The 26061-nt window shown below is 25.7% G+C and overlaps 2 protein-coding genes across 9 annotated transcripts in view; one reads left to right on the forward strand and one right to left on the reverse strand.

Annotated features, from left to right (window-relative positions):
- Positions 1–19752, reverse strand: part of Crtc (CREB-regulated transcription coactivator) — a 34332-nt gene extending 14580 nt beyond the window's left edge. For 4 of the 8 annotated variants that reach the window (XM_015524325.2, XM_015524318.2, XM_089222292.1 and 1 more), the window contains exon 1: positions 19034–19751. In XM_015524325.2, coding sequence (XP_015379811.1) covers positions 19034–19150 — 117 coding nt within the window. In that variant the 5' untranslated portion in view covers positions 19151–19751. Of the gene's footprint in view, positions 1–19033 lie in introns of all 8 variants that reach the window. The other 4 variants (XM_089222288.1, XM_089222289.1, XM_089222287.1 and 1 more) reach the window with 2 other exon arrangements.
- A 228-nt stretch (positions 19753–19980) lies between these two features.
- Positions 19981–25365, forward strand: Mat89Ba (nucleolar protein 6 Mat89Ba). Its single transcript, XM_015524446.2, has 17 exons — positions 19981–20485; positions 20751–20933; positions 21000–21306; positions 21372–21541; positions 21613–21733; positions 21798–21967; positions 22056–22171; positions 22250–22538; positions 22608–22835; positions 23335–23620; positions 23683–23837; positions 23902–24065; positions 24123–24376; positions 24446–24666; positions 24733–24921; positions 24983–25084; positions 25154–25365. Exons 1-17 carry the CDS (start codon positions 20189–20191, stop codon positions 25307–25309), a joined length of 3408 nt encoding a protein of 1135 aa, XP_015379932.1. The 5' UTR covers positions 19981–20188; the 3' UTR covers positions 25310–25365.
- The last annotated feature ends 696 nt before the right edge of the window (positions 25366–26061 follow it).

The following is a 26061-nucleotide window of genomic DNA, read 5'->3' on the forward strand; positions in this document are numbered from 1 at the left end:
CTCGTGGTTCACAAATAATAACGTTTTCCCTGCCAGATTGATACTATAATACGTCATATTATTAATTGCGACTTATTATTTTTATTGATCTTATTTTTACAGTTACGTTATTGTTATTATTTGTGAAATACTATACGTTATAATATTATTATTATTGAGTGTTGTGTGCGCACAAAGATCGATAACGTAGTTGGTTTATTTCACAGAATCATTGCCTACAAATTACAATACCACACTATCTGAATATTTACCAAATTTCGTTTATTTCAATTTTTCGAATGTAGAAAAATAAAATAACAAAAATACAGATTTGGGGCTTTCATTGCACGTAACCGTAAAGGTTACATAAATTTATTTATATCGTTATTGTATTTTAGACTTAAGTATTTATAAGAAAATAAATAATTACATAAAATACTTTTTAACTGTAATTCATTAAATTAAATACCTAATATATCATATTAATGAATTGGCGTAAATTTGGTGCCATTATTATTTCATTTATTTATAATAATGGTCTCGCATTTGTGCCACAGTAAAATTTTATTTTCATTTCGAAAATGAAAATTTTTCAATACAATATAAATATAATATAACTGATTGATTCTTTGTTTTTTTTTTTTCAATTGGAACACTAACCTCTATATGAACCTACATAAATAATCATTGATTTACATACCTATGTATATTACTATAATTTTTTAAATCTTTTAGTCTATAGTGTCTACAATGGGACGTAATAATCTGTTGTTAGGTAAATTAAATATAGTTATTCTAGAAAATTTATTGTTGATGGAATTCAATTCAAATACATATTCTGTTAATATTTTTATTTATAACTATAAGATGAATTGTAATATATTAAAAAATAATAATTTGGTAAATATTAAAAAGCTGAGTAGTAATGTCGTTTTTTTAACAATTAGGTACTTGAATTCGATGATATAATTGATCTAATTCGTGTATATTGGTATTTGCGAAACGCAATATGAATGCTTAAGAATTTGATTACATTATGATGACTGCTGTATAATGTATAAAATAAATACAAATCTTATTACGTTTCGAGTAGCTATATATACCTTGCTACCTAATAAAACAGTAGCTTGTTTATTATTTCAATTTTATATTATAGTTTTATCATTGAGTACGTGGCAAAGCGATGATAGTGTTGCACTATATTTTATCTAAACCATGTAGTTATTCAAATATTTTAAAACAAATTAAAGCGTTGACATAAAGATTAAAAGATCCAAATTGCTTATAAATGCATTGGTAGCTAGAAAATATTATGCATAACAGATAGTGTTACACAATTAGTATGCTGCAGAGTGAACTGCCGATGTCCGCCGGATGGGACGTATACACAGTTACTGCAGCAAATTGCAAAATATATTAAAAATGCTTGCAGCGGCCAACGGACACACATGTTCGCAACAAGTATAATACACGTCAGTTAATAATAATGGATGAATAATGTTTGAACACCATCAATTGCATTCTATGGTAATTTGTGTACAATTAATTTACGAAGGTTTTAGGCAATATAATTATTAATTATACTTGTTTAATAACCTAAGTATATCAATAAAATAAACTAAAATATACATCCATAAATAATTATACATGCAAACTAGTATATGTGCCAATAAAAAATTAGTTTTATTAAAATGTAGGTGAAAACACGTAAATAATAGAGGTAGTTTTGTGTTTAAAATAAATAACTAAAAACATTACGAAACAAAAACGCACTAATTATATAGGTATGACTAGAGATATTTAAAACAACCAACAACCAAATAAAAAAACAATAATAATTCAATTGAATGAATCGAATATATTTGTAGTTTATTGATTAAAATTTAATTATAGACAAAAAATATAAACTGCTTAATTGATCGTATATTAATTATTAGAATAAATAAATGTTACAATGTACCTATATATAATGGAAATAAAAAAAGTATAACAGGTGCGACAGAAAAGTATTCAGGGCCCAGATCATATAGTTGCAAGACAAAGTTGTCAATGGATAATGGCACGAGAGCCCAAGTAAAAACATGAATGTAGGCCATGACGCAGGCTCAACTAAGTGATCCCGGCCGGTCCAGAAACGCGAAATATTGAATAGGCCTTCGTGAACCCACTGCATGAATGGAAATGGAACATTTTATCAACGAAATTATTTTTCGATGCATCAATGGGAAAAATTGATACAACAATTCAAAAATAATTTGATTATTGTTTATTACTTATTATTAGAACTAGAAGTATGAAAAAATGTATATTATACTTGTTTTGGAACTTCAATTTAACATAATTTTAGTGTCATACAATAATAATCGTCATTAGTATTATTTTAGTGTATTTATTTGATGAAAATTATAAATTATAAATAATTTATAACCCTTTGAAAAAGTATTTTTCAAATATATTATATGTTATATCCTACCATATCAATTATTGCATTATATTTTAAAAGTTAAAAATAAATAGTTAGATTTAAGTTTAAACATGATAAAATAGGCATATTATATAATACAGTTTAATCCGCTAATTACGATGCCGTATACAACGATATTCTGGATAAAACGATTCTCAGCCATCTCCACCAAGGGGTTGGTCTTATACCTCACGTCCAGTACATGTATTTGTCATAAGGTCTATCAGGATGTAACGATGTTTGAATATAACGATCTGATTCTTTAGATCCCTGGAAGATAGTCATAAGCAGATTTGACTGTACGTTTAATATCACTAATATTTAATATGACTGGTGATTAACTACACAAATTCTATTTATAAATTCAAATATAAAAATAAGAAAAATTGATACCTATCTACTAACTATAAAAATTATCAGTTGGAACTTTTTAATGTCGTCATGCTGTGTAACTGAAAAATTTAATAGTCCCATAATTTATAATAGTGTGTGGGTATACTCATACTAGGACAAACACCTTAAAGTGATACACGCTAGCGCAGCGGTGAGATAGATGACAGGTCGTTTATATACATTTATGGATATGTAATAAATCACCATCAAATGTTCCCAAAAATATTAACTGTTAATAAATATTAATATCAAACTATTCGGTAGATGTTCAAGCATACTAATCAGAAACGATTAAAAATATTGATAAATTGAATGTACAAGTTTAGGTAACTCACATATACAGCGGCTGACGAGATGAGTTGTAAGGCGTTAGCAGAGCAGTTCCAAAGTTTTTTGAGGTTAGTGGCAAAGTGATGCAGGGCCCCCTTCAATTATCATAATAAACTATGTGATGATAAAAGAGGTTACCAAGATTAGCAAAATGTTAACAAATGTGACTAAACAAGGTTATTTAATATTTTATGATATTGGCGTTAAAATATAACAAGTCTTCAGTATTAAAATAATAATACTCTGATAATAATACTAGGTAAGCCAAACTAAATAATTAATGATACATTTTAAGAACAATATTTAACATTAATTGAGCTCATATAGGTAATAAACTAAAAAATATTCTAGTTCTGCTACGTCGTATCGATACTTACGATACCAAATTTTTTCATTAATTTTCGCATTTCAGAACCGCAACAATAATAAATTACAATTATTATATTCAATAATTGAGTACTTACTGAAAACGTTGCTTGCTTATTTAGTTTTAGTTATTTAATTTGAATTATAACAACTATGATAAAATAAAACAATATTATTGATTTCACTAACTAAAATATAGTAATATAGTTATATATACAGGTTTTAGTACAGTAACACCCAAACTTTCTTATCCTGGCATGTTATATTATAAAATTATATATAATAAAATAAGTCGCGTTAAGCTTTGAAATATTGCCAATAAATAACAACTTAGGATCTAAAAACATATACTTCGTACTCACTTTGGGAAACACTGTTCTAATAGCCAATACCCAATAGGTAACGTAAAGTGATCGTAATCATAATATAATATATGGGATTGATCTGACTTATTTAAAATTGTTTTAATAATAAAAAATCCATCTGGATTTTTTTGGAAGACTAGATATTTCCCTAAAATGTGTCCCTTCTACACCACTTCAATAGACTGTCTTAATAAAAAAATTATTTATTAAATTAATAAACTGTGTTAGCTGTTAGGAATTTATGATTGACTAACTTATTTTAGTGTTTGATGAGATAATATATATAGAAGGGGAATAATGTGGAGTGGTGTTAAAAAATATATAACATTGTAAAAATACTTAGTGTATTGTTACGAACAAATTAATTAATATTAATAAAAAAATATATAGCCTGGGCGCCACTTTCTTGATGAATTAGGAAAATATTATTAATCCGGTAATAGATAATATTTGTATTATGTATATATTATTATAACGAGTTCACCACGTTGTTTTTTAATTATAAATACCTCAATGATTGATAATTTTTCTTCAACAACCTAAACTCAACAGCTGACTTCAGTTAAAATATTTATAAGTATATACCTATTTATCGAAAACCACAAGAATATCATGTAAAAGTGATTTTAAATATCGTCATTAAGTTAAAATGTAAAATGTATCATTAGAAAACACCTCGAAGATAGACCTTTTTAAATTGTTATTTCTATAGATAAACATATAATTGATAAATATTGTGATTACTTATGTAGATTATAAATTATTATATTTTATAGTGTATATAAAATCTGTTCAATAAGTTCCGGAACCAAAACTGTTATATTTAAAAAATTATAATAAATTATTATCAGTCTAGATAAGAAATCACATAAAAAATTGAAGTACTACACACGTTTGTCTTATAAAACAAAAAGCCATTGTATCTTTCTGTTATCTTAGTTTGTTCGAATTGTACGTGATTGAAAGTGTTTTTCATTGGACGTTTTCGACATATCCGAAATTAATGAACAACAACCTACATCATATTATATTATTTATATTACACACGAAACTTAGTACTAACGAAACGGAAACTTACGGAATGTTTTGGAGTATAAGACCTTAATATTGAGTAGTTTTAAGATTGTCTATTTATTTTGTAGCTATAAATTAATGATGACTAAAGATACCCCGCATTTTCTAATCCCATTAACATAAAAATATCAACAAAATTAAGTAAAATAATATTTACGTTTTTCTTAATTGAATAATACGTAGGTTATACCAGCAGCTTTATATATGTTTCAATAACAAATATTATAAGTTATTGTATTACATAAAAATATTCAGTTAGTTTTACACAAAATTTTAAACCTTAATTTACTGCATTAGTTAAAAAATAAAAATCCAACCTACTCTCGAAAAAAGTTGAAACAATATTTACTGTAAAATAAAAAATAAAATTAGTTTTTTTTTAATGTATAACATTTGTTTAGTATATTTGCTATAATTACTTACATTAGGAATTAAGATCTTTTTATTTTATCATCCATAGTTTCTAGATTTTTCTGAAGTTAATGATTTAATAATAACTACTAAGTTTAACTCTTATTGAGTTATAGGTATTAATGTATAATGAAATATTAGGAAATGTTTTTATAATTTTATTGATGACTTGCATATTCTATATAGTAATTCTAGATTCTAGTTCTATTAAATACATAATTTATATGAATAATAATGATAGGTTGATAAATAATAATAATTGAAAAAACTAACCATAGCTCACAGGCCACCAGGTCGGTAGCATAAGTACTACGTTTCCAGATAAGTAATAAGAATAACTAATAAAATTACCTAAGTAAGTGTTTAATGATTATTTCAATAAATAATAAACAACAAATTTATCTAGGAAATAAATTAATAAAATAGTGGGAAATACTTCCTCTATGGGCGGGCCACTCGATAAAAGGTATTATTGAAATATTTATTGAAAATATTGAAAAACTGTATTTGCATGTACATTATAGAGTATCTCTTGAAGAAATAATTTAAAGAGATTCTTTCATTTAATATTAGAAAGAAGTCACTAATTTTATCGAACACCACATCAATCTTCTTAAAATATAAGCATGTTGTTCTATAAATAAGAAAACGTGTTTGAGAAAATGAACTTTGTGTCTATATTTTAGTGAAATTGGTAAAACTAAAGTCTTAGATTTTTCAAATTTTAATATATTAAGTATTCAAAAAAATTTTTTTTTTATTAATACTTCAGTAGTAATTTCCATAACAGAAAAAAAGGTAACTGAAGGGGAGAAGGGCTAAGCCCCCTTAAAATAATAGTCAAGTCACTTCCCACAAAAAAAAAAACTAATGAAATTTATGACGTAAAAATATTAACTACAAGAAATGTTTCAAGAAAATTATCGAAAATTGTGGGACCCCATTAAAAAAAACAATGATTCATTTTTTAAATTATTATGATTTGAATAAGATAAGAATAACATCCCTAAATTGATAGATTTGGCATAAGTATAATTAAAATGTTTCTAAATTTGTAGAAATAAAAACATATTTTACACAAACATATTAGTTCTCAGGGTTATATGAATAATAATTATAACCAAATTATTTCCGTATTCTATTTCCGTAGAGGTATTTTTAAAAAAAAAGAAAAAGTAAGGAAGAATAATAGTTAATACTTAATATAATATACGGCACCCAATACTCTTACAATTACAATATGTAGCCCTCAGTAAGATCTCATCAACATTCATAATGGTAAAAACTTATGTAACTATATGAACAATCGAGATGATTTTTTTTTTTTTTGGGGGAGGGGGGGATATTTTATAAAATAAGAACAGCCCACGTTTTATATTGAACCTGTTAAGGTAAGTATTTGAAGAAATACCTTGTCATACCTACTCACAAAACCCATCTAATATGTTCAAAAAAAGATAAGTATGGTAAATCTCAGTTGTTGTTATTGTTCTTTTTTGCAACAGATTGAATGAAGTATGGTAATGATAACAAAAATAATACCAGTTTTCTTTATTTATCGAATATTTAAAATCAGTAACAGCTATGGAAGTTTAAAAAATGCAGTATATTTTTAAATTAGTACATAAAACTAAAAAATCTTTTCTTTTTGAGTAACTATTAATTATGGATAACTTATTAAAATAGGTTATATTTGATTAATTGATACCATGTTTATTAAATTAATATCAAATTTTGGATTATTGATTATCAATTATTTCAATGGTATACGAAAAATTTCGAAATATTGAGTTACCCTATATACGGCTATACTGGAGTTGTTACATTTTTATCACTATTTTGGTTATTATAATGATCATAGTTGCAAGATCTGTATAAATTTATTAGTGATTAATACGATTAAAACTATAACCCTAGCTTTAAGTTTATATTACTAGTTATTCAAAAGTAATTTCGTTTTTTTTTTTTAATACACTGACAATAACTATGTGTATGATGCCAATATTGTAAAAGCATAATATAATATTAAGATAAATGACCTTCACGTTTGAGGAAAAATTGAATATCATGTAAAAATAACGTGTCTAAAATCTGAATAATACTAAAGATATAATTTATTAGTTACGAATTATAATTATATGCATTTTTATTTAGGAAACGAGAACAATTTTAAAGTAAAAATAATTGTATTTCATCGAAATATATATATAGATATTATGATATTATATTATTCCGTACCGATCATATTCATGGTGAAATAGGCATATTATACCTGAATTTATACAAATGTTTTTCTTCTAGAAAACAATTATGGCAGGTTATAATAACTTACAATCAATACAACCAGTTCATAAAGAAAAATCTTTTGATTACGGCGAATATACCTACAGTCTTGTTAAAGTGTATTAATACTTAACTGTGGAACACCTATGATTTTCGTTTTTTACCTTGGATTAGGGCCTTGAAAATTAATGATATCCGGTTATTCAGGACTCGGCATAAGATAATCATACACCGTTAATACACCATTGTATAGTGAATAGCTGAAGTTTAGTACTTCAAAAGTATCTTTAATTAATAATATGTTATAACTTATAAGTTATGGCTTATAAATCTACAATTATGGTAGAATTATTTATAAAGATATCAAGTTGTAATGTAGTAGTACAATATACTATTATATTTTAGATCATGACTGGGCTACATGTTGGCACAATAAAAAAACATTATACTAAAATTTAGTTAATAAGTAATAACTAAACATTTTAATTTTGTTAAACTTGGTAATTAGTACTTAATACCTATTTATATTGTATAGTGTTCGTATAATTATTTTGTACATAGACATATTTTATTATGTTAAACATTTAATACTGAATAATTAACTTATTACTTTATCAGTAATTATTATAGTTCATTAATTTATTAAAAACGTATATGCTTCTTAAAACTTTATATATTAAAGGTACCTAAAATTATTATTTTTGTATCTATCATCATTTATCACTTTTTGTAGTAGTAATAATGCTTAGGTTTTCAACTTTAATATCATTCTGATAAAAACTTAGGGGGAAGGATTGAAAGTACAAATTGTCAGTACTTTTTTTAATAATGGGAAAAACTAGTTTTTAACATACCTAATTATAGATTTACTGATTTTCTTTAGTAAGTTGTAATTTAGAAAAAATATTCGAGGGAACTTGTAATGTTTATGTATTTGAATTTTTTATTTAAACGAAGGCATTTACAAAATATTCAGTTTAATGTTATGCTAATTTATAAATTAGACTGAAGGACGGTGGTAGACAAATAGTTTTTTCATGGACTGAGGGGGGTAGATATGGCCGATTTTTAAACGTACATTATTTGAACATTAAAAGTATAATATTTAGGGTTATTATTTTACACCTAAATCTATTGTAAATTTTGAAAGAAAAAAGTTAAAGCATGGGGAAGCTATTCCCTCATCCCCGTTTGACCACCACTGCTGTCGGACCGTCTTCGTCTCAGTAAACTATTTTTCGTATGCAATGATTTATCATTGAATTAAAATTTAACACATATATATTGATACACTACTAGGGCTAGGATTTATATGCAATAAAAATGATGAAATACACATTTGTATTATTAAAAATTACTTTAGATAAATATGTTAAAATGCACAAAAAAAATTTGATAAAATGAACGCTTAATGCAAAAACATTAAAATAAATTTTAAAATTTAAAATAATAGGTATGGTGTTTTAAATTTTCAAAAGTGAACGATCTTCTGTTTAATCTTAATAAATTTTTATATTTATTAGAATTCAACACCACATAACGTAATTATCGCATATTTAAATTTTGTTACTTCTCCCTCCAGTAGTTATACTTGGGAAATCTTCATCTAGATTCTAGATGTTGCTATTTAAAATGTACTATAATATCGTAAACATAGATTTTAGTCTAGTATATTTTTCTAACACGCCTTTTATTTTTTTTGACGATTTTTTCAACAATGGGTCTTTTGAATTATAGTGTTTTCGATCTCCTGCAAACTCATTGAGTAAAAATGATGCATTTTCAAATATAGTTTAAATTGCTTTTAAGTATTTTTATACAGTGAAAAAATGAACTGGAATGAAATATATCATAAAACATGACGTATTTTTCGCATCTTTGTAGTTAAAATATGCAATGATACAAATTTTTTCAAAATATGCAAAAAAAAACCACCATTGGCCGTCATGAAAATATTGATGGAGTTTACAAGCAAAAGTAGTAGTAAGAAGTTGTAATAAATACAAACCAATGAATATAAATTATAAATTCTTATATATTATAATAAATGACGATTCCCTTAAATTTGAATACGCCATTTAACCTCAAATCTTATTTAATCGTTTTACGATTTTTTATGGTAAATTTAGTATTTACTACAGAATACTCGTTACTTTTCTTTAAAAACATTGCTCAGTATTTGGACTACTTATTTTTACTATAGGTTTCTTTATTCAACATAAAGTTAAATACATGAATTTCAGGACATAAATGATGATGATGTTCATTTCGGTACGTGCAAGGAAGATGCATCTATAATAGCGTCACTATAAGAATAAATGAACCACAATATAAACCATTTAATTTTTAAATATGTTAAAGAATACTATCTTACATCATTTTAGTGATTTTATACATAAAAATTCTAAACATTGCGGAAAATATAGGAAAATTACACACTTAAAAGTATTTGTTGATACGGTTAGCCACGGTGGTCATTGCTTTTCTAAAATTTAATTTTTAGCTATCAAATTCGTAACTTAAATTTAAATTCTCCCAGGAAAGCAAAGTACCTAATTGATAATGGTTTTTAAAACAATTTTAACAAAATTAATAATTGGATAGAAATTTTAGGTTATTTAACTAAAAATAATTATCAAAATTGATGAAAAAATAGTAATTCATATAAATCAAGTAATATATATGACGTCATTGTCCCACCAATAGTGTCGAGGTTGCAGAATGTATTTACGTACCTATAGGTTAGGTTAAAACAAATCAATTGTAACATTATGTCTATTTATACAAGTGCAATAATGTGTATAAAATGCATTAGTTATGGATTTTTGTAAATAAGGATACAAGAACATTTTTTCTTTTTGAAAACATAGTTAATATGTTCCTCTTTTAGTACTCGTACAACTTATATATTGTATTCATGAATACCAATAAGCAATGCACTTAAAACTTAGCTGATACAAACAGTACCAAAATTAATTTTATCAAAAATATATAATAAAACACATAACGTTAACAAAAACAAGACGGAATTCAAATATTATCAACTGTGGTGAAATTGATTGATCTTTGACCGTATTCAAAAAGAATCGGCCAAATATATACATCGGGGTCTAAACATATAATAATGGGTACCCACGTAAAATATTTCGATGAGCATTATTTTATATTCATACTACTCCAATAATTGAATAAAATATCATTAAAGTTCTTATGCCTGCCACCTTTTTTTGTGTACAAAGATGGAAGCCGTAAATGCGAGTATCTGAATTAGTATAAGTACTAAGTAGGTACCTAAAATGTTTATTTTTATATTTTCTAATAAATAGACTTCTGAATAATTTATATATGACGATAAGGCCTTTTTTAATATACTTTTTATTTTAATTATCAAATAAAGATTATGCCCGCTCTGTATAATATACACATTCAACACATTTATGTGTACCTATTAGTTTATTATCATCGATCAGCTTGATCCAAAACGTCATTCAGTAATCTTGTTGAATAACATAATATACGCACATTACAAAAAAATAAAATACCCGCTAAATACTCACAAAAGCATTAACTAAAAAACAAAATGTTTTTATTAGCTCATTAACTAGCGTTTTGCTATCGATAATAATAACAATGTTTTTATTTATTATCATGTTCTGTAAAAGGAACTATAGAAATCATATAAAATAATTTCTCTGTAACACGTACAATTTAGTAAAGTACCTACTGGCCTTGAGAATACACAAAAATCGTTTTGGAATAGCTGAACTCGTTCCATCCATCATACGATTGTTTTGTATTAGAACATACCTATTTATTTAATAAACGCATACATTCATATCATTTAATACACAAATAAACTTACTAACTTATTACAGTAAAGTAGTAAAGTTAAGTAGAATAATAAAAAACCGAAATACTGAAATAAATGTATTGACACTATATTTAAAATAACGTTAAATCAGTGAATATAATTATACTATGATATCTATACAAGATTACTAACTGAAGTTGGGTTTTCACTACATGGTATCGCGGCTGTGTTGAGCAGATAAAAAAATATCAGTAACACCTAAAAAATACAATAAGTCGAGCAGGTATTTTCAACTCTACATGAAACGGTATTTTTTATGTATTTGACAGGGTGCTGAACGAATGAAAAATGTGGTAAGGGTTCGTTACTATCCTTTTAACTATTCGATCACGGAGATGAATATATAGGTTTTATAGTTATGCGCTTTGGATTTTTAGAGAAGTAAAAAGCTTCACTTAGTTTAAAACGATTTTTGGTAGAAGATTGGATAAATTGGAAATTTGGAATTTCAAATTTCGGAGTATTTTCCAAAATAATAGGAAAAAATAAAATAAAATAGAGTAAGTTTGATTTTTGGTTTAATTTAAAAAATGAATGACAGTATATTTGGTAATTTTAAAACATATTCAAATTAGAATTTGGATGATCCCTAAAATGTTCAAAATATTTTACCCGTTTTTGAGTAATTTATGCTAGTTTAAAATTTTATTATGTATTCATTTATTTGTAAAATTAAACGAGCGAAGTCAATTAAAATTATAGACATCCGTCTAGTATTCACTTTTTACTACAATATTTTATTATTACAGACTTACAGTCACCGTTTATCACAAATATAATACAGAAACCTCAAATAATAGTATAATTGGTTAATAGAGTGGTTTATGTATGATAACATTTTTTGTTAAGTTCTCATAAGTTGTTCTTACTGTAATTTAAAAATACTAAAACTTCAGATATTTGTCTTTTTTAACAACGTTTAAAGATCAAATGTAAAATCAAAATCATCAAAATACTATGTAAATTATTAATTATTTTTATTGGAATTTAAAAAAAAATATTTTTATAAACCTTAGAAGTTAAAATTTTCACGATATTTGGTACCTTTATAAATATATCATTATAGGACAAACATATTATAATAACAATTTATTCTAAACATTTTTTTTTTTTTGCTATTTTGCTATTTTGTTGCTGTTCAAAAAATATTAAACATAGAAACTTGAAATCAATTTTTGTATAGAATAGGTACTTTGTCAATTAATTTAATACATCCATTTCACTAATGACTTACCTGTTCAGTGATATAAAGGTACACCTAAAACCTATAATACAGTAGAGTGGTATCCTAAGTTTTGTATAGGTTTATTGATTTCCTAAAAATTGGGTAGTATAAAATTTACACATAATTAGTATCAACCAATCAAATATAAATTACAATTAATTATTAATTTAGAAAACGTTTACATTACACTATGTTACACATAGTCACACAGGTACTAAGTATAATGTATTTAAATAAATAGCATTTAAAAAAAAGCAATGTTTAGTAAAATTCAGTCTAAATAAAAACTATATTAAAAAAATAAATTTAACATTAGTTTATAACATGGACTTCATTTTAAGTAGATAAACTTTAATGTTAAACAATTTTAAATTAAACATTGGTTTTTGAAATAACTAATTATATAAATTAATACATAACCTAAATTATTATAAACATACTTTTGATTGAAATGATTGTTATTTATTAGTATTATGATGGAAACACATTATCGTCATCAATATATAATTACAATGTAAATTTAAATTTTAGAGATAAAATGATGTATTATATTTTGTCAGAATAAAATAAACTTTATTGGTTTGGCAATTTATAAAATTAGCTATAAGTCAGCACTTGTTATTAGTTAGTTTTTATTTAATTTTCAATTAAAACACCAACATTCTAATAATTATATATTTATAGAATAGATTCAAATTATTGTACATAGTCAGTTACGGAATAATCATACATGATCTATAAAAAAAACTAATATAGGTACTACGTAACTTATTTGCAAATAAAAACAAAAATTATTGTGAATTAAAATAAAATGCAGAAACTACAAGTCTCAGTTTTATTTGTTACACTCATACTTTCAGACATACTTTTAAATCAATGATTATAATTATCGCATTAGGCTATATATTATAATGTTTCTCGACTTATCAATAGATTATGGATAATTTTCATTAGTAAATTTCTTACGAGATTTCTTAGTTCTAAGTTTTTATTCAATTGTTAACTAATATTAAAGACTGGCTAAATAAATATGATAATAAATTATAAAAATGATTGGAATTGAGTTCCTGACCCATAGAACTATTAAAAAACTTTTTTAAGCAATGTATTTTTATTATCATGCCAACTTTATTTTATCGACATTATTAAACATGTACAAAATAAATACAATAAATTAGCAACAATTTTAATTTTATAAGATTTGATTTTGTTATTATTTCACAGTTTATTATTGTATATAGTTTAAAAAATAATTGAATAAACCGCCTCCAAATTGGTCACACACACCTAACACACAGCTACTTGATGAGCAAAGACGATCCTCCACTATGCGACTCATGCAATGTACTTTTAACGGTCAACCACATCATTACAGAATGTCAAAAATATAACCAGTATTGAAATCAATACCACATCTCAGAACAAATTTGTCAAGCACTAGGACCAAACCCACAGGACGTTAAAAGCTTAATTTTATTCTTAAAAAAAAACAGAATTGTACAATTTAATTTAATGTAATCATGTAAATACTAAAATACTAACAATGTAATCAAAAAAAATTTGTGTACCAATGGCCTAGTTGTCGATGTATATTTCAGATCAATAAAAAAAAAATTTAAAAAAATAATTGTCCTAAGTCAAGGAATTTGTATTATATTTATGTGAAATTATTTTTGATGTTTTTTATGGATTATAAAAGATTTTGAATTTGAATGCTTTTGTTACATCATTATAGGTACTCCAGTTTGAAATGTTTGTTAATATATAGCATTTTCATACATAATTCATATATATTTATTAATCAGTACTCTATCCAATGTTAATTATTTTTAATTTAGTTAGAGATCTAAACTTACAATTTTAAAAGATTTCTATTAACATCATTATTTTAATATTTTAATTATTTTAATTTTTTTCAAGAGATTTTAAATAAAGAATATTGGTGTCAAATGTGTAATAAAAATAGGTAGATCTTACACTGGATAATCTAAAGGAGTTGATTAGTTAAATAACTAACAACCATATGTCTATGTCTATTATCTTGTTTGGATTTTTAAATGTAACTCCGAATGTAACATAAAAGTACTTACATTTATTTTTAAAAGTAATTTTTAATCAAAATATTAAATAAATTGGCATGTTGAGCTACTACTTACTGGTAGGTAAATTAATGAAAAAAACACATTCCTAACTATATAATTGTTTTAATCAAACAGCAGTTATTTATTTTTATATTACATTTGTAGACAGTTTTAATGTTTACCTTGATAGTCAATATACTGGCAACTTTACAGTGTAATATTCATTTGACATGCACAGTTTCATGACATAACAAGTAACTACTTCAATTTTTAAAAATATCAACAGAGATATATATTTTTATAATCAAAATATATATATATATTTTGATATAATAAAAATTTTATTATATCAAAATAATACCCTATATTATAATTTTATAATACATCAGTTAGGTTCACAGTTATTTATCCTTAATCTAAAATTATAACACAAAAAAAAATGTAATTAAAAAAAACTTTTATAACATTTATAGACATAGTTTTCAATGTTATTTTATATTTTCCTCATATTTAATTGTATAGGATAATAAATAATCACTCAGGGATATATTGGATTATCAAGGTGGAATTTGTTTAATGAAAAACAATTGGTATAATCCGAGGTATAATCCAAAACATAAGTTATGAATGATCTGAAGGATTGTATACCATGATTAAATACAATTCACCTATTTTGAAATTAATTTACTGATTTAGGGTCTTTTTTGAAAGTTGAAATAATAAAAATAATATTTACTACAACTCCTCAACCAGTAGTCTTCAAGGCTCAAGCTATATAATTAAATAATAATGTGAATCAGCCAATAATTTAAAAGGTACACGTTTATATACATTTTTTTAACTTTTAATCATATAATTTTTTCTATAAAATATTAAATTAAAAACTTATATCCCCATTCTTATTGAAAGTGTTTCTTATCAAGTTTCTATTTAAAATGTCACTTTACAGTTTTAAAATTAATTTAAATAGGAATATATGCAAAGGCATGCCCAGGAGGTGGTTTTGGAGGTTGTAACCACCCTCAAATTGACTTTCTTAATTTTTTAAACTTATTTATTTATAAAATAAAATCATATATTATATTTAAAAACATTAAAATCACCCGCAAAACCAAATCTTGGACACATGACTGAGGATATATATTTTAAATTTTTTATAGGGAATTAACTGTACAGATCACTATTATTTAATTCATTGTATTAAATTAAATTAAATTTTTAATTCATTGTATTATTTTTGCAAATATAATAATCTAAACTTTAAGTTGGAGGAGTTGAGAAGTGTCATCAATACTCTATGCCAGGAGAGACCATTAACAATTGGCGCATAAAGATTGAAGGCAGCAACCGGTCCTAGGCACAATTTCTTCTTACATCATAAGAATATGTTGTATATTTTTAAATTTATGCGTTGAGTATTGCTGAATGTACTAAACACTACAAACCGTAGTGAGTGGGTGTTACGTGAATTCGGACGAGTTTAGGTCGGATCATGGTTGTTTTCTTCTGGCAAAGAGCATAAAAATTGATAACAAATGTTAATCCCTCCACATTCCTTTAATCTAAACTACAAATTGTTAAAGTTATAAGTCATATTCTACAAAAAATTAGCACAAAATAATATTCTCTTAAAAAATCAACATTCAAAATTATTTGTAATATTTTGTATAGAAATTTTAAGTAGATCGTGATTTAAAATATAAGCAGCATGATACTAATAAAATAATTATTTATTATAGATTATCATTTGGTATTATAATAATTTACTGATATTCATATAATACATTATATTAATTACTAGTGTATGGCGGATGATGTAGTTTTATAAGAAGAATCGTGAGGAAGTTTAAAGAATGTATTCCTTAAATTAGAGAAAACAGCAGTGAAAGTAGGGTTACAGTGTAATGAAGAAAAAAACAGTATATATGTGTGTTGATAGAAGGCAATTGCACCCAACTACTAGCATATTGAACATAGGAAGGTATAAACAAAGCTGTATATGGGAGGGGGTGGGGGTGGGGTCAACAGCCCCCATGAAATATTTTACGACTAATAAATTTAATTTATAACATTGTATATTATATATAATATAAATTTACTTTAAAAGAATTATAATGCACTAACATAGAAAAACGTGATTTTTTTTTTTAATTACTTAAAATGAAAATATTATTTTATTTCACCCCCCACCCACACGAAAATTTGTTCCAGCTAAGGCCATGGGTATAAATTCAACAAAGTGCAACCCTTTTGTTTTCAAAAATGTTATGTTAGTGGTTTGTAGGACTAAATTATTAACTATAATTGTTGAACCTACTCAATCTAAAATAAGTTTCACATGGCTTCAAACAAGAATCAAACAGTGATTAAATGACAAAAGCTTAACCCAACATCTACTTAAAATTACCGCACATCTACAGCACTGTTGCCAATCTTAATTGGTGGTACAGACAAATAAATCATAAATTAATATTCATAGTTTGTTCGTAGTCATATACTTATGTAATCATTAAAAAGTTTCAAATCAAATTTTATAGTATTGAATCTAAGTAAATCAGATTTAGTTTCAAACAAAAAAGTTGTACCTAGCACAAACAAGATTAGATATTCCAATATTTTAAATATCAAATACTTTTGAATCAAGCCTGCTGATACTCATGAGCCTTAGATTAATATTTAGATATTTATAAAATACAATACACAAGTAGGTATATAGCCTGCAATAAATTAATTTTGCATGGGTAGGTACTGACAATAATTATCTTGAGGAATATTTAGCTTCCTAAATAAAACTCAGATATTTAGATATTTAAATAATAGGTGTTTTCCTTGACCTTCTAATTGACACTTTCAAGATAATATTAGGTACCTGTGTCCATACTACTGACTATTAATTATTAAAATACCTCCATTTCAAACTTTTTTTCATGTTACAAATTTGTCAATAGTCAATATTTATTTTTCAATAAACCTGTAAGCATGTGTACTTACTTAAATGTCAAATAAATAAGAAATTGATATTATAAATAAAAAAAAAAATTTTAATGGTTTTTGGTTTTTAAATTACTATAAGGTACCTAAATACTCTTCCAGTCTTCCTATATAAACAGTTATCAAGAGAATAGTCTAAATTTAAAATTTTAATAATATTTTTAGTTTATAAAAATATATATGTGAATTTCAAAGTTTCTAATTATAATTTCATAGCAATTTTCTAAAAAACAAAAAGTTCAAAATACATTTTAATTAAGTAGAATGTAGATACCTATATATAATTAGTACATAAGTAATACAAATCATTATATTGAAATATAAAATGTACCAAATATTTTAAACAGGTGCCAACATAAGTTACAATAAATAAAAAATAAAAAGGTAGGTAATTATTTACATATTTGTTTACAAAATTAAAAACCTACATTTTACATAATATATATTCATACTATAGATTACATAATCACAGTTTAAACGGAAGACCAATTTATTGTTAATAAACAACTTATTTGGAAACAAAAAAATTATAATCAATTGAGGTATACTTTATACATTACCTAACAGTAATAATAATAATAATATTAAATATAAACATTGCTAGTTTTAAGAAAATTTGTTAGAAAAACTTGATTATATATTTTACAAAACATTTTATTTCATTGATTGTAATTAATAAACATTTAAATAGATAGGTAGGTAGACACATAATAAACATAGTTTACCATTTCAATTATCTACTTATTTGTTTATCTACTTTGTATAGCAGTCCATAACAATATTTTAAAATAATTTAAATACTCATTTACAGTTTGCAAAACAGTAAATTAATAATCCAAAGCATTTAAATTGGCTAAATAAAGTTAGATGATTCTGATTATTATTAGTTACTTAGGTAAGTTAGCTAATAGGTTTTGAACAATAATTATGATTTCTGAGGTTCCAAATGTTATTTAACATCAGTAAATCAAAAATTTAAAGACAAACAATAATGGTGATTACTTTTTTTCAAAGTCCAGGTGAAATATATGAGCCCATATTACATGCAGTCTTCAAAATCATTATATTTAATTAGTGGTTTTTGAAGGTACAGTTGGGTCTTATCATAGGTAACATTTATTGGTGTGGGAAAGGAGAAGTTGGTGGTAAGGGATAAAAAAAGAATATACAAGTTGTGTACAAGTCATAATGTCATCATACCTTAACATTAGTGGCATCAGATACTTCACGCATGATTTTTTCAAAAGCAGCAGTTTCCTCTGCTTGTTTCTGATTGTGCAAAGCAATCTTTTCGCTAAATTTTCTTGGGTTTGCCATAATAATTGTTCACTTTCCGGGGACAGTCAACAATTGACACTTTATTCGTTCGCGGACAAAGAGTAACGGTAGCTGTTATACGTTTGCCTGGACATTAACACAATTTCAATAAAATGAGGGCATTACATTTACATGATGCGATGTTGCTATAATATAATAAACATTTTCTCATCACTGCGGCTTCACGCTGAAAATCGCAAAAATCGGGGAACAGCGAGAAAAAAAATACTATAATATAAGCCACACGAATCGATTAAATATTATAATAACATACTACGTATCGCGCGATATTCGTGACATAATGTCGTCACGAAAACCGAAAACACAGACGAAATATCGGAACCATTGGCACGCACTTGCGACAACAGCAGAATCGCTAACATGTCGAACAATCATAAAAAAAAAACGACGACGGAGAACTGTCGATTAATAGTATTAGGTGTAAATATTACACTATTGACAGTAAATACAATAATGAAATCAACAAAATAATAATATAATATCAAATATAAATGTTCGGCACTTCGGCGACGGAGACGAAGGAAAACGATCGCGTGCGATAACGACGTCTACCTGTTGGCGAATACGAGCGCTTATTAAAATAAAAAAAAATAATAATTCTCAGAATTCAATGCGATTTCGGGAGATGGTGATTGTGATTTGTGATAAAGACGAAATGGTGGGGGCGTATCCTGGCAGAAAATCGCTGCCAAAGATGTTTCACCTACTGCGCACTATCGTACTGGAACATTGCCTACACTGTCGACCGATACTGACTTTCTGTTATCGTTTAATAAACATTTAATCATTTGTTTTTGTTTATTATCAACAAAACACTAAACTGTTGAAATGTGCCATGTGCCCGTTTAGACTGAATAGTGTGAATACTTGAATAAACACGTGCACTTGCGCTTATACTCTTAGTACTCTTGTCTCAGTTGTCTCTTGCAAGCCCACTATACTGCAGTACTGCATTTTGGTTCTATGAGATCCAGTTGCTAAATTCAGCCTTTCAGACTATCAGTTGACATTTTTATTATGACTTTAGACACTGTTCCAATGATGGAGCCGACCACCGGCGACGAGTGTGGCAAGAAACGTAAAAAGAAACAAAACAGTGACGGGGGAAAGAGGATTAAGCCACCTACTGCTGAAGAATTGAATAAGCTCCGGGAAACGGAAAACCTCTTCTTGTCAAATATGTTTCGTATGCAAATAGAAGAAATGTTGAAAGAAGTAAAACCAAAACAATCTACTTTGGAGAAAATCCAAGAATGGTTCGATAAGTTTAGCATAGCTGTTTTACAAGATATGGACACCACAGAATATAAAAAAGTACATTTTTTGGCTATTGAAATTTTTATATTTCAGTAAATAGAAAAAACCAACTAATTTTTTTAAAGTCCAATATTAATTAGGTTCTCATTTTTGAAATGATATTGTTGATAGTTGTTATTTTTAATGTTAAACTTATAGTTAGTTTAGTTTAAAGTATTCCAATTCATAAGTCTAAAATGTTTTTTAATTCAAATTGTGATATTTCTTTTAGTTTCTGTATAGTCAATTTTTATCTGAAATAATATTCACTTATTGTTTTCAGGAATTATTATCAAATATAAATACATCTGAATTAAGTATACCATTCCATCTACACCCTCAAAATAATACCGATGGAACTTTTCGTTTTACAAAGCCAAGTTTGGTAAAAATTGTTGGTTCCCATTCTATAGGTACAACATTAATGCCATTAATTAAAGTTGATGTTTCTATTGTAATGGGAAAAGTAAGTATATTATAAATTGTTTAAAACTGAAATCTTTAGTTGTATTAATTTTAATGAAATGTTTAGACATTTTTCCATAAAAAAGACTATGCTGATGAAAAATATTTACGTAAAAAAGCTTTTTACCTGCACTGTCTTGCTAAAGAATTAACAAAAATACCATTTATGATTGACAATGATGTACAATTTTCTTTTGGGAGTCATCCATATTATTTACCTGCACTTATTGTTAAACCAATCGGTACATTAGGTAAAAAGTGCTGCTTTTGTTTAAGAGTTGTTCCTGAAAAAGATATTTACAGTTTACATAAGTTTTCTCCAACTACTAACAACATCAATTCTCAGTGGTATTTTAATACAAATGTGAAGAATGGTAATTTAAATATAACATATTATATTTTTAAACATGAAATGTAAAAATTGCCTTAAAATATATAGGTAATATAGATTCAAAAAATGATTCAACACCTTATTACAATTCACTAATTTTACAAGATTTGGTAATGGATGAAAATGAAATTTTACTGAAGGAAATCTTTGATATCAATCAAAATGTTCAAGATGCTTTGATTTTGTTAAAAATTTGGCTTGTACAAAAAAATCTTGGAGTTAGTATTATCTTTATTTATATTTATTTGTTTAATAATTTAAAGTTTTATTTGTATTATATCACTTTTAGGGAATTGGAAATATCACAAACTATATATTATCAATGTATGTAGTGTATTTGTTTAGAAAACATAAAATAAACAAATTTATGAGTAGCTATCAAATAATAAGAAATGTTTGGCTGAATTTTGGTACATAATTTTTTTTTTTTTAAATTATTATAATTTGCAAATTTAAATGTTTTTTTGTTTTTAGGACAATCTAATTGGCTTAGTGATGGTATTAGTTTAGTTGATAATGAAAGTAAAAAGGATGTAAAACTACCTTTAATGTCTGATTTCCACTCATCATTTCAAGTTGTGTTTGTCGATTCTTCAGGGTATTTGAATTTGTGTGCCAATGTTTTTAAGTCGAATTATATTCATGTAAGTTAAATAGTTTTATTTAATAATAAATTATTAAATAGTTAATATTTTTTAATAATCAACATTAATTATTTACTGATTTTTTCAGATTAAAAACGAATGTAATTTTGCTGTAGAAATGTTAGATAACTCAAATATGAATTCATTCCCATGTCTGTTTTTAACTAAAGCTTCTTTTATTCAACAGTTTGATCATCTTATTAAGTATAGTTATACATACTCATTACTCACAAGTGTTTATAAATATATATATTCAATAATCATTATTATAATTTATTTTAGTTTCAATGACATTAAGGTAGTAAAAGAAATAATTAGTCAGCACGGTGATAAAAAATTGAAATTGGATTTAAGAGAAGATTTGGCATTGCAATTCCAGTACATTATAGAACCGTTATTGCTCTCTAGCCTTGGAGATCGTATTACTGAAATGTGTTTCAATGTTTTTCAAGACCCTGTTGATGTTGGGAAAACTCAAGAACCATTCAGTAATTTCTTAATTGGCTTAAAGTTAAATACTCAAAAAGCTAATTCAGTGGTTGAACGTGGTCCAATTGCAAATTTACCTGAGGTAGTATTTTGTCAAGTACATTAGTTTATATTAATATAAATATTATTTAATGTATGTTATAAACTGAAGGCCAAAGAATTTCGCTCATTTTGGGGTGATAAGTCTCAATTAAGACGTTTTAAAGACGGAGATGTTTGCGAAGCCGTTGTATGGTCTGATAGCAAAGCAGCTATTAGTAAAAAACGTTGTATTGTTAGAGATATTGTGCATTATGTATTTTTACATAAATTATCAATTTGTTCAGAAAAATTTATTTATATTGCGGATCAAGCAGAATCAGTTCTAGAGAATCCATTTGTAAGTATTCATCAATATATCAACAGTTGTATAATTATTTACATTATAATTTCATATTGCAAGTATTGCTTTATTTCAATTAATTGGTCCTAAAATAATGATAGCATTGACACACATAATGAGTGTTTAATGCCACATGAAATTTAAAACAAAAGTATTTTTTGCTATAAGATTTAAAATAGTAATCTAAATTGTTAAACAATTATAATCCACACTTAACAGTTACCACTCCTTATTTTTTTTTCCTATGTACTTGCCTAATTGTTGTGAATAACTGCTTTAGTTCTATTAGCTATTAATATTATGTATAAATAACTGATAGTATTTAGTTTACATTATTATTTATATCATTTTGCCCATTATATTTTGTGTGCACTATAATATAATATTTAATATAATAATAATATAATATAATATGTATTATAATATAATAATAATGTATTATAATATGTGTTATATAATATTATAGTATAATATGTATCAATTTTCAAAATTTCAGGTAGTACCAATTGGATTTGATTATGGTACTGGAGAAGCAGCAAGTTTATGTTGTATTGATAATTTTAATGATGTTGGAAAATTAATTCGTCAACTTGAAGGATTACCTTTAACTGTGAGCTCAGTACAAGGAATATCACCTGTGTTGAGATTTGCTGATGTTATACCACCATTATCTAGAACTCATGTTGACAATAAAAAACAAAAGAAAATTAAAGGAAATTGTATTATTGCGCCAACGGAAGAGGAAATAAAAATAACACCTGGACTTGTCGAACCAATTGAAGGCGTGTACATCTGAATTATGTATACATAGTATAACTCAAATTAAACTATTTTAAATTTATAGGTGTATTACAATTTGCATCCAGTGGGAAATGGCCTAATGAACTAAATGCTGTTAGAAGAATGATTACAGCTTTTTATATAAATCTAGCAGCACGGTTAAAAAAAGATTACAATTTAACTTGTCAGCCATTTGTTGATTATATAGACATCATGAAAGTATGCTCTAAATATTATCTGAATTTGTACTAATTATATTTAATGATTTTTGTTTCAATTTTAGAATGGTTTTGTTTTTCGTTTGCGTATATATTATCCTGGTGAAATATCGCTTATTAAAAAAGAACTTATGCCTGATGGTATGATCCGGTATAGAGATACTGAAGAATCGCTGAATTTAGAAAGAGCAATGGTGCAATTACCTACATTAACAAGCTCATTGCACGGGTAATTAAAATTTAGCTTAATATTTTCATGAACTAATTATAAGTTATTTGTTTTTAGTCTTAGCTCTCAATATCCATCTTATGGACCAACTTGCTGTTTAGCTAAACGATGGCTTAGAAGTCAGTTAATTGATGATTTTCATTTCCCAGAAATGTGTATTGAATTGCTAGTGGCTAGCTACTTCTTGCAGCCAGAGCCATTTAAAGTAACCTGTCAACCTACTATTGGTTTGCTACACTTTTTACGCAAATTAGCAACAACTGACTGGTTTAGAGAATTTATTGTTATTAATTTTAACAATGATATTCCAAGTACTTAATTATTTTACATTAACAAAATTTTAATATTATGGTAATTAATTATCAATTTTTTTCATTTAGAAGAACATATTTCATCTTTGGAATGCTCTATTGCTAGCCAGCAAAAAATGTCTTCAAGGCCTGCAATGTTACTAGTTACACCTTATGATTTAGATGGTACAGCATGGACAAAAGAAAGCCCTACATTCACAATACTTGCTCGTCTCATGCATTTGTCTAGAAAAGCTTTAGATATAGCTGAAGAAAGCTTACTAAAAAATGGCACTGTAGAAAGTTTAAAAGTAACTACTAATTAGATAAATTTAAAAAAAATATATTTAAGCATGGTTTTTTTTTTTATTGAATAGCAAATATTTAGGCCTTCGTTAGAAAAATATGATATATTGATAAGGCTAAGAAACATAATGAATCCTCTAAGACACATGGCAATTGATGCAAAAATGGCAAAAATTTATACATTAGAACCACCTGAAGATAATGAAAAAATACCAATTGTTGGGTTAAATCCAGTTAAAGAATTATTGAATGTGTTAAGGGTATGTATACTGTAAAACTTTATTAATAATTTTTATTAAAACTATTAACTATTAATTTTAGGATAGCTATTCTGAGTATGCATTGTTCTTCCATGACACATATGGTGGCAATATTATAGGAGTTGTTTTCAAGCCAAATGTATTTAAAAAAATTGACTTTAAGGTAATTGCTAAAATTTTATTTAAGTTTTATTCAACATTTCATAATGAAGTTTATATTTTTGGTTTTTAGATAACTAATGTCAATGGTAAGAAATTACACAAGTCTTCAAATAGTATAAAACAGGTTGAATTTAATTTAGATGCGTTCATTGAGGATATAAATGTGCAAGGTGGTTTTATCGTCAAAGAAATTGAAAAATGTAACAAATCACTATTTTGTGATTAATATTATTTTATTAATAGAGTATTTAGTTGGTGTAAACAATAAAAACATTTGACATATTTCTTTTGTATTGGCCTTCCAATTCACAAATAATTAAAATATCATTTGAATAATTAGTACATGATTACAATTTTTGTTTTATTATTGGTTCATTCTAGTAATACGAAACTACAAAAATTCTAAACAGTTAATGGGGGTGGTTTCCGATGTAAAATTGAAGATCCTTGGTGCATTATAGAGGTCAAAAGTAAACATTTTCCAACAGTTTTCAAAAAAATCGAGAAAAACTAAAAAAAAATGACAAAAAACGGGAATTTTTACGAAAAATCAGTTTTCGACCAAATCGATTTTTTTTATATGGTTGTAATTCAAAAAATAATCACTGTAAATACTTTAAATTTTCACCAAATGTTTATGTTAGTGTTATCTATATACAGTTTAATTTTCAAAAAAATTTGACTTTTTTTGAGTTATTTATAGACCACTGAAATTTTCAATTTTTTTGAGAATTTTTTTTTTAAGTGTCGGTAAAAAAATGTCGGACGACCAAAAAAACTTGAAAATTTAATACAAGGTTCATTATGAGTTGTTCTTATTGTAGCTAAAAAAATTAAAAATCGTAAGTCACAATTTTTTTTAATAAGCGTTTATAGTTCAAAATTTTACGAAATCTGTCGAAAATTTGCAAGTAATTTTGAAGTTGAAAAATCTTAAAATTTTTTGAGTTTATAACTAAGGATTAAAAATACAACACT

Source organism: Diuraphis noxia, unplaced genomic scaffold, assembly GCF_037042655.1.
Source record: "Diuraphis noxia isolate RWA-SAM2 unplaced genomic scaffold, SU_Dnox_SAM2 contig0003, whole genome shotgun sequence".
NCBI classification, from domain to species: domain Eukaryota; kingdom Metazoa; phylum Arthropoda; class Insecta; order Hemiptera; family Aphididae; genus Diuraphis; species Diuraphis noxia.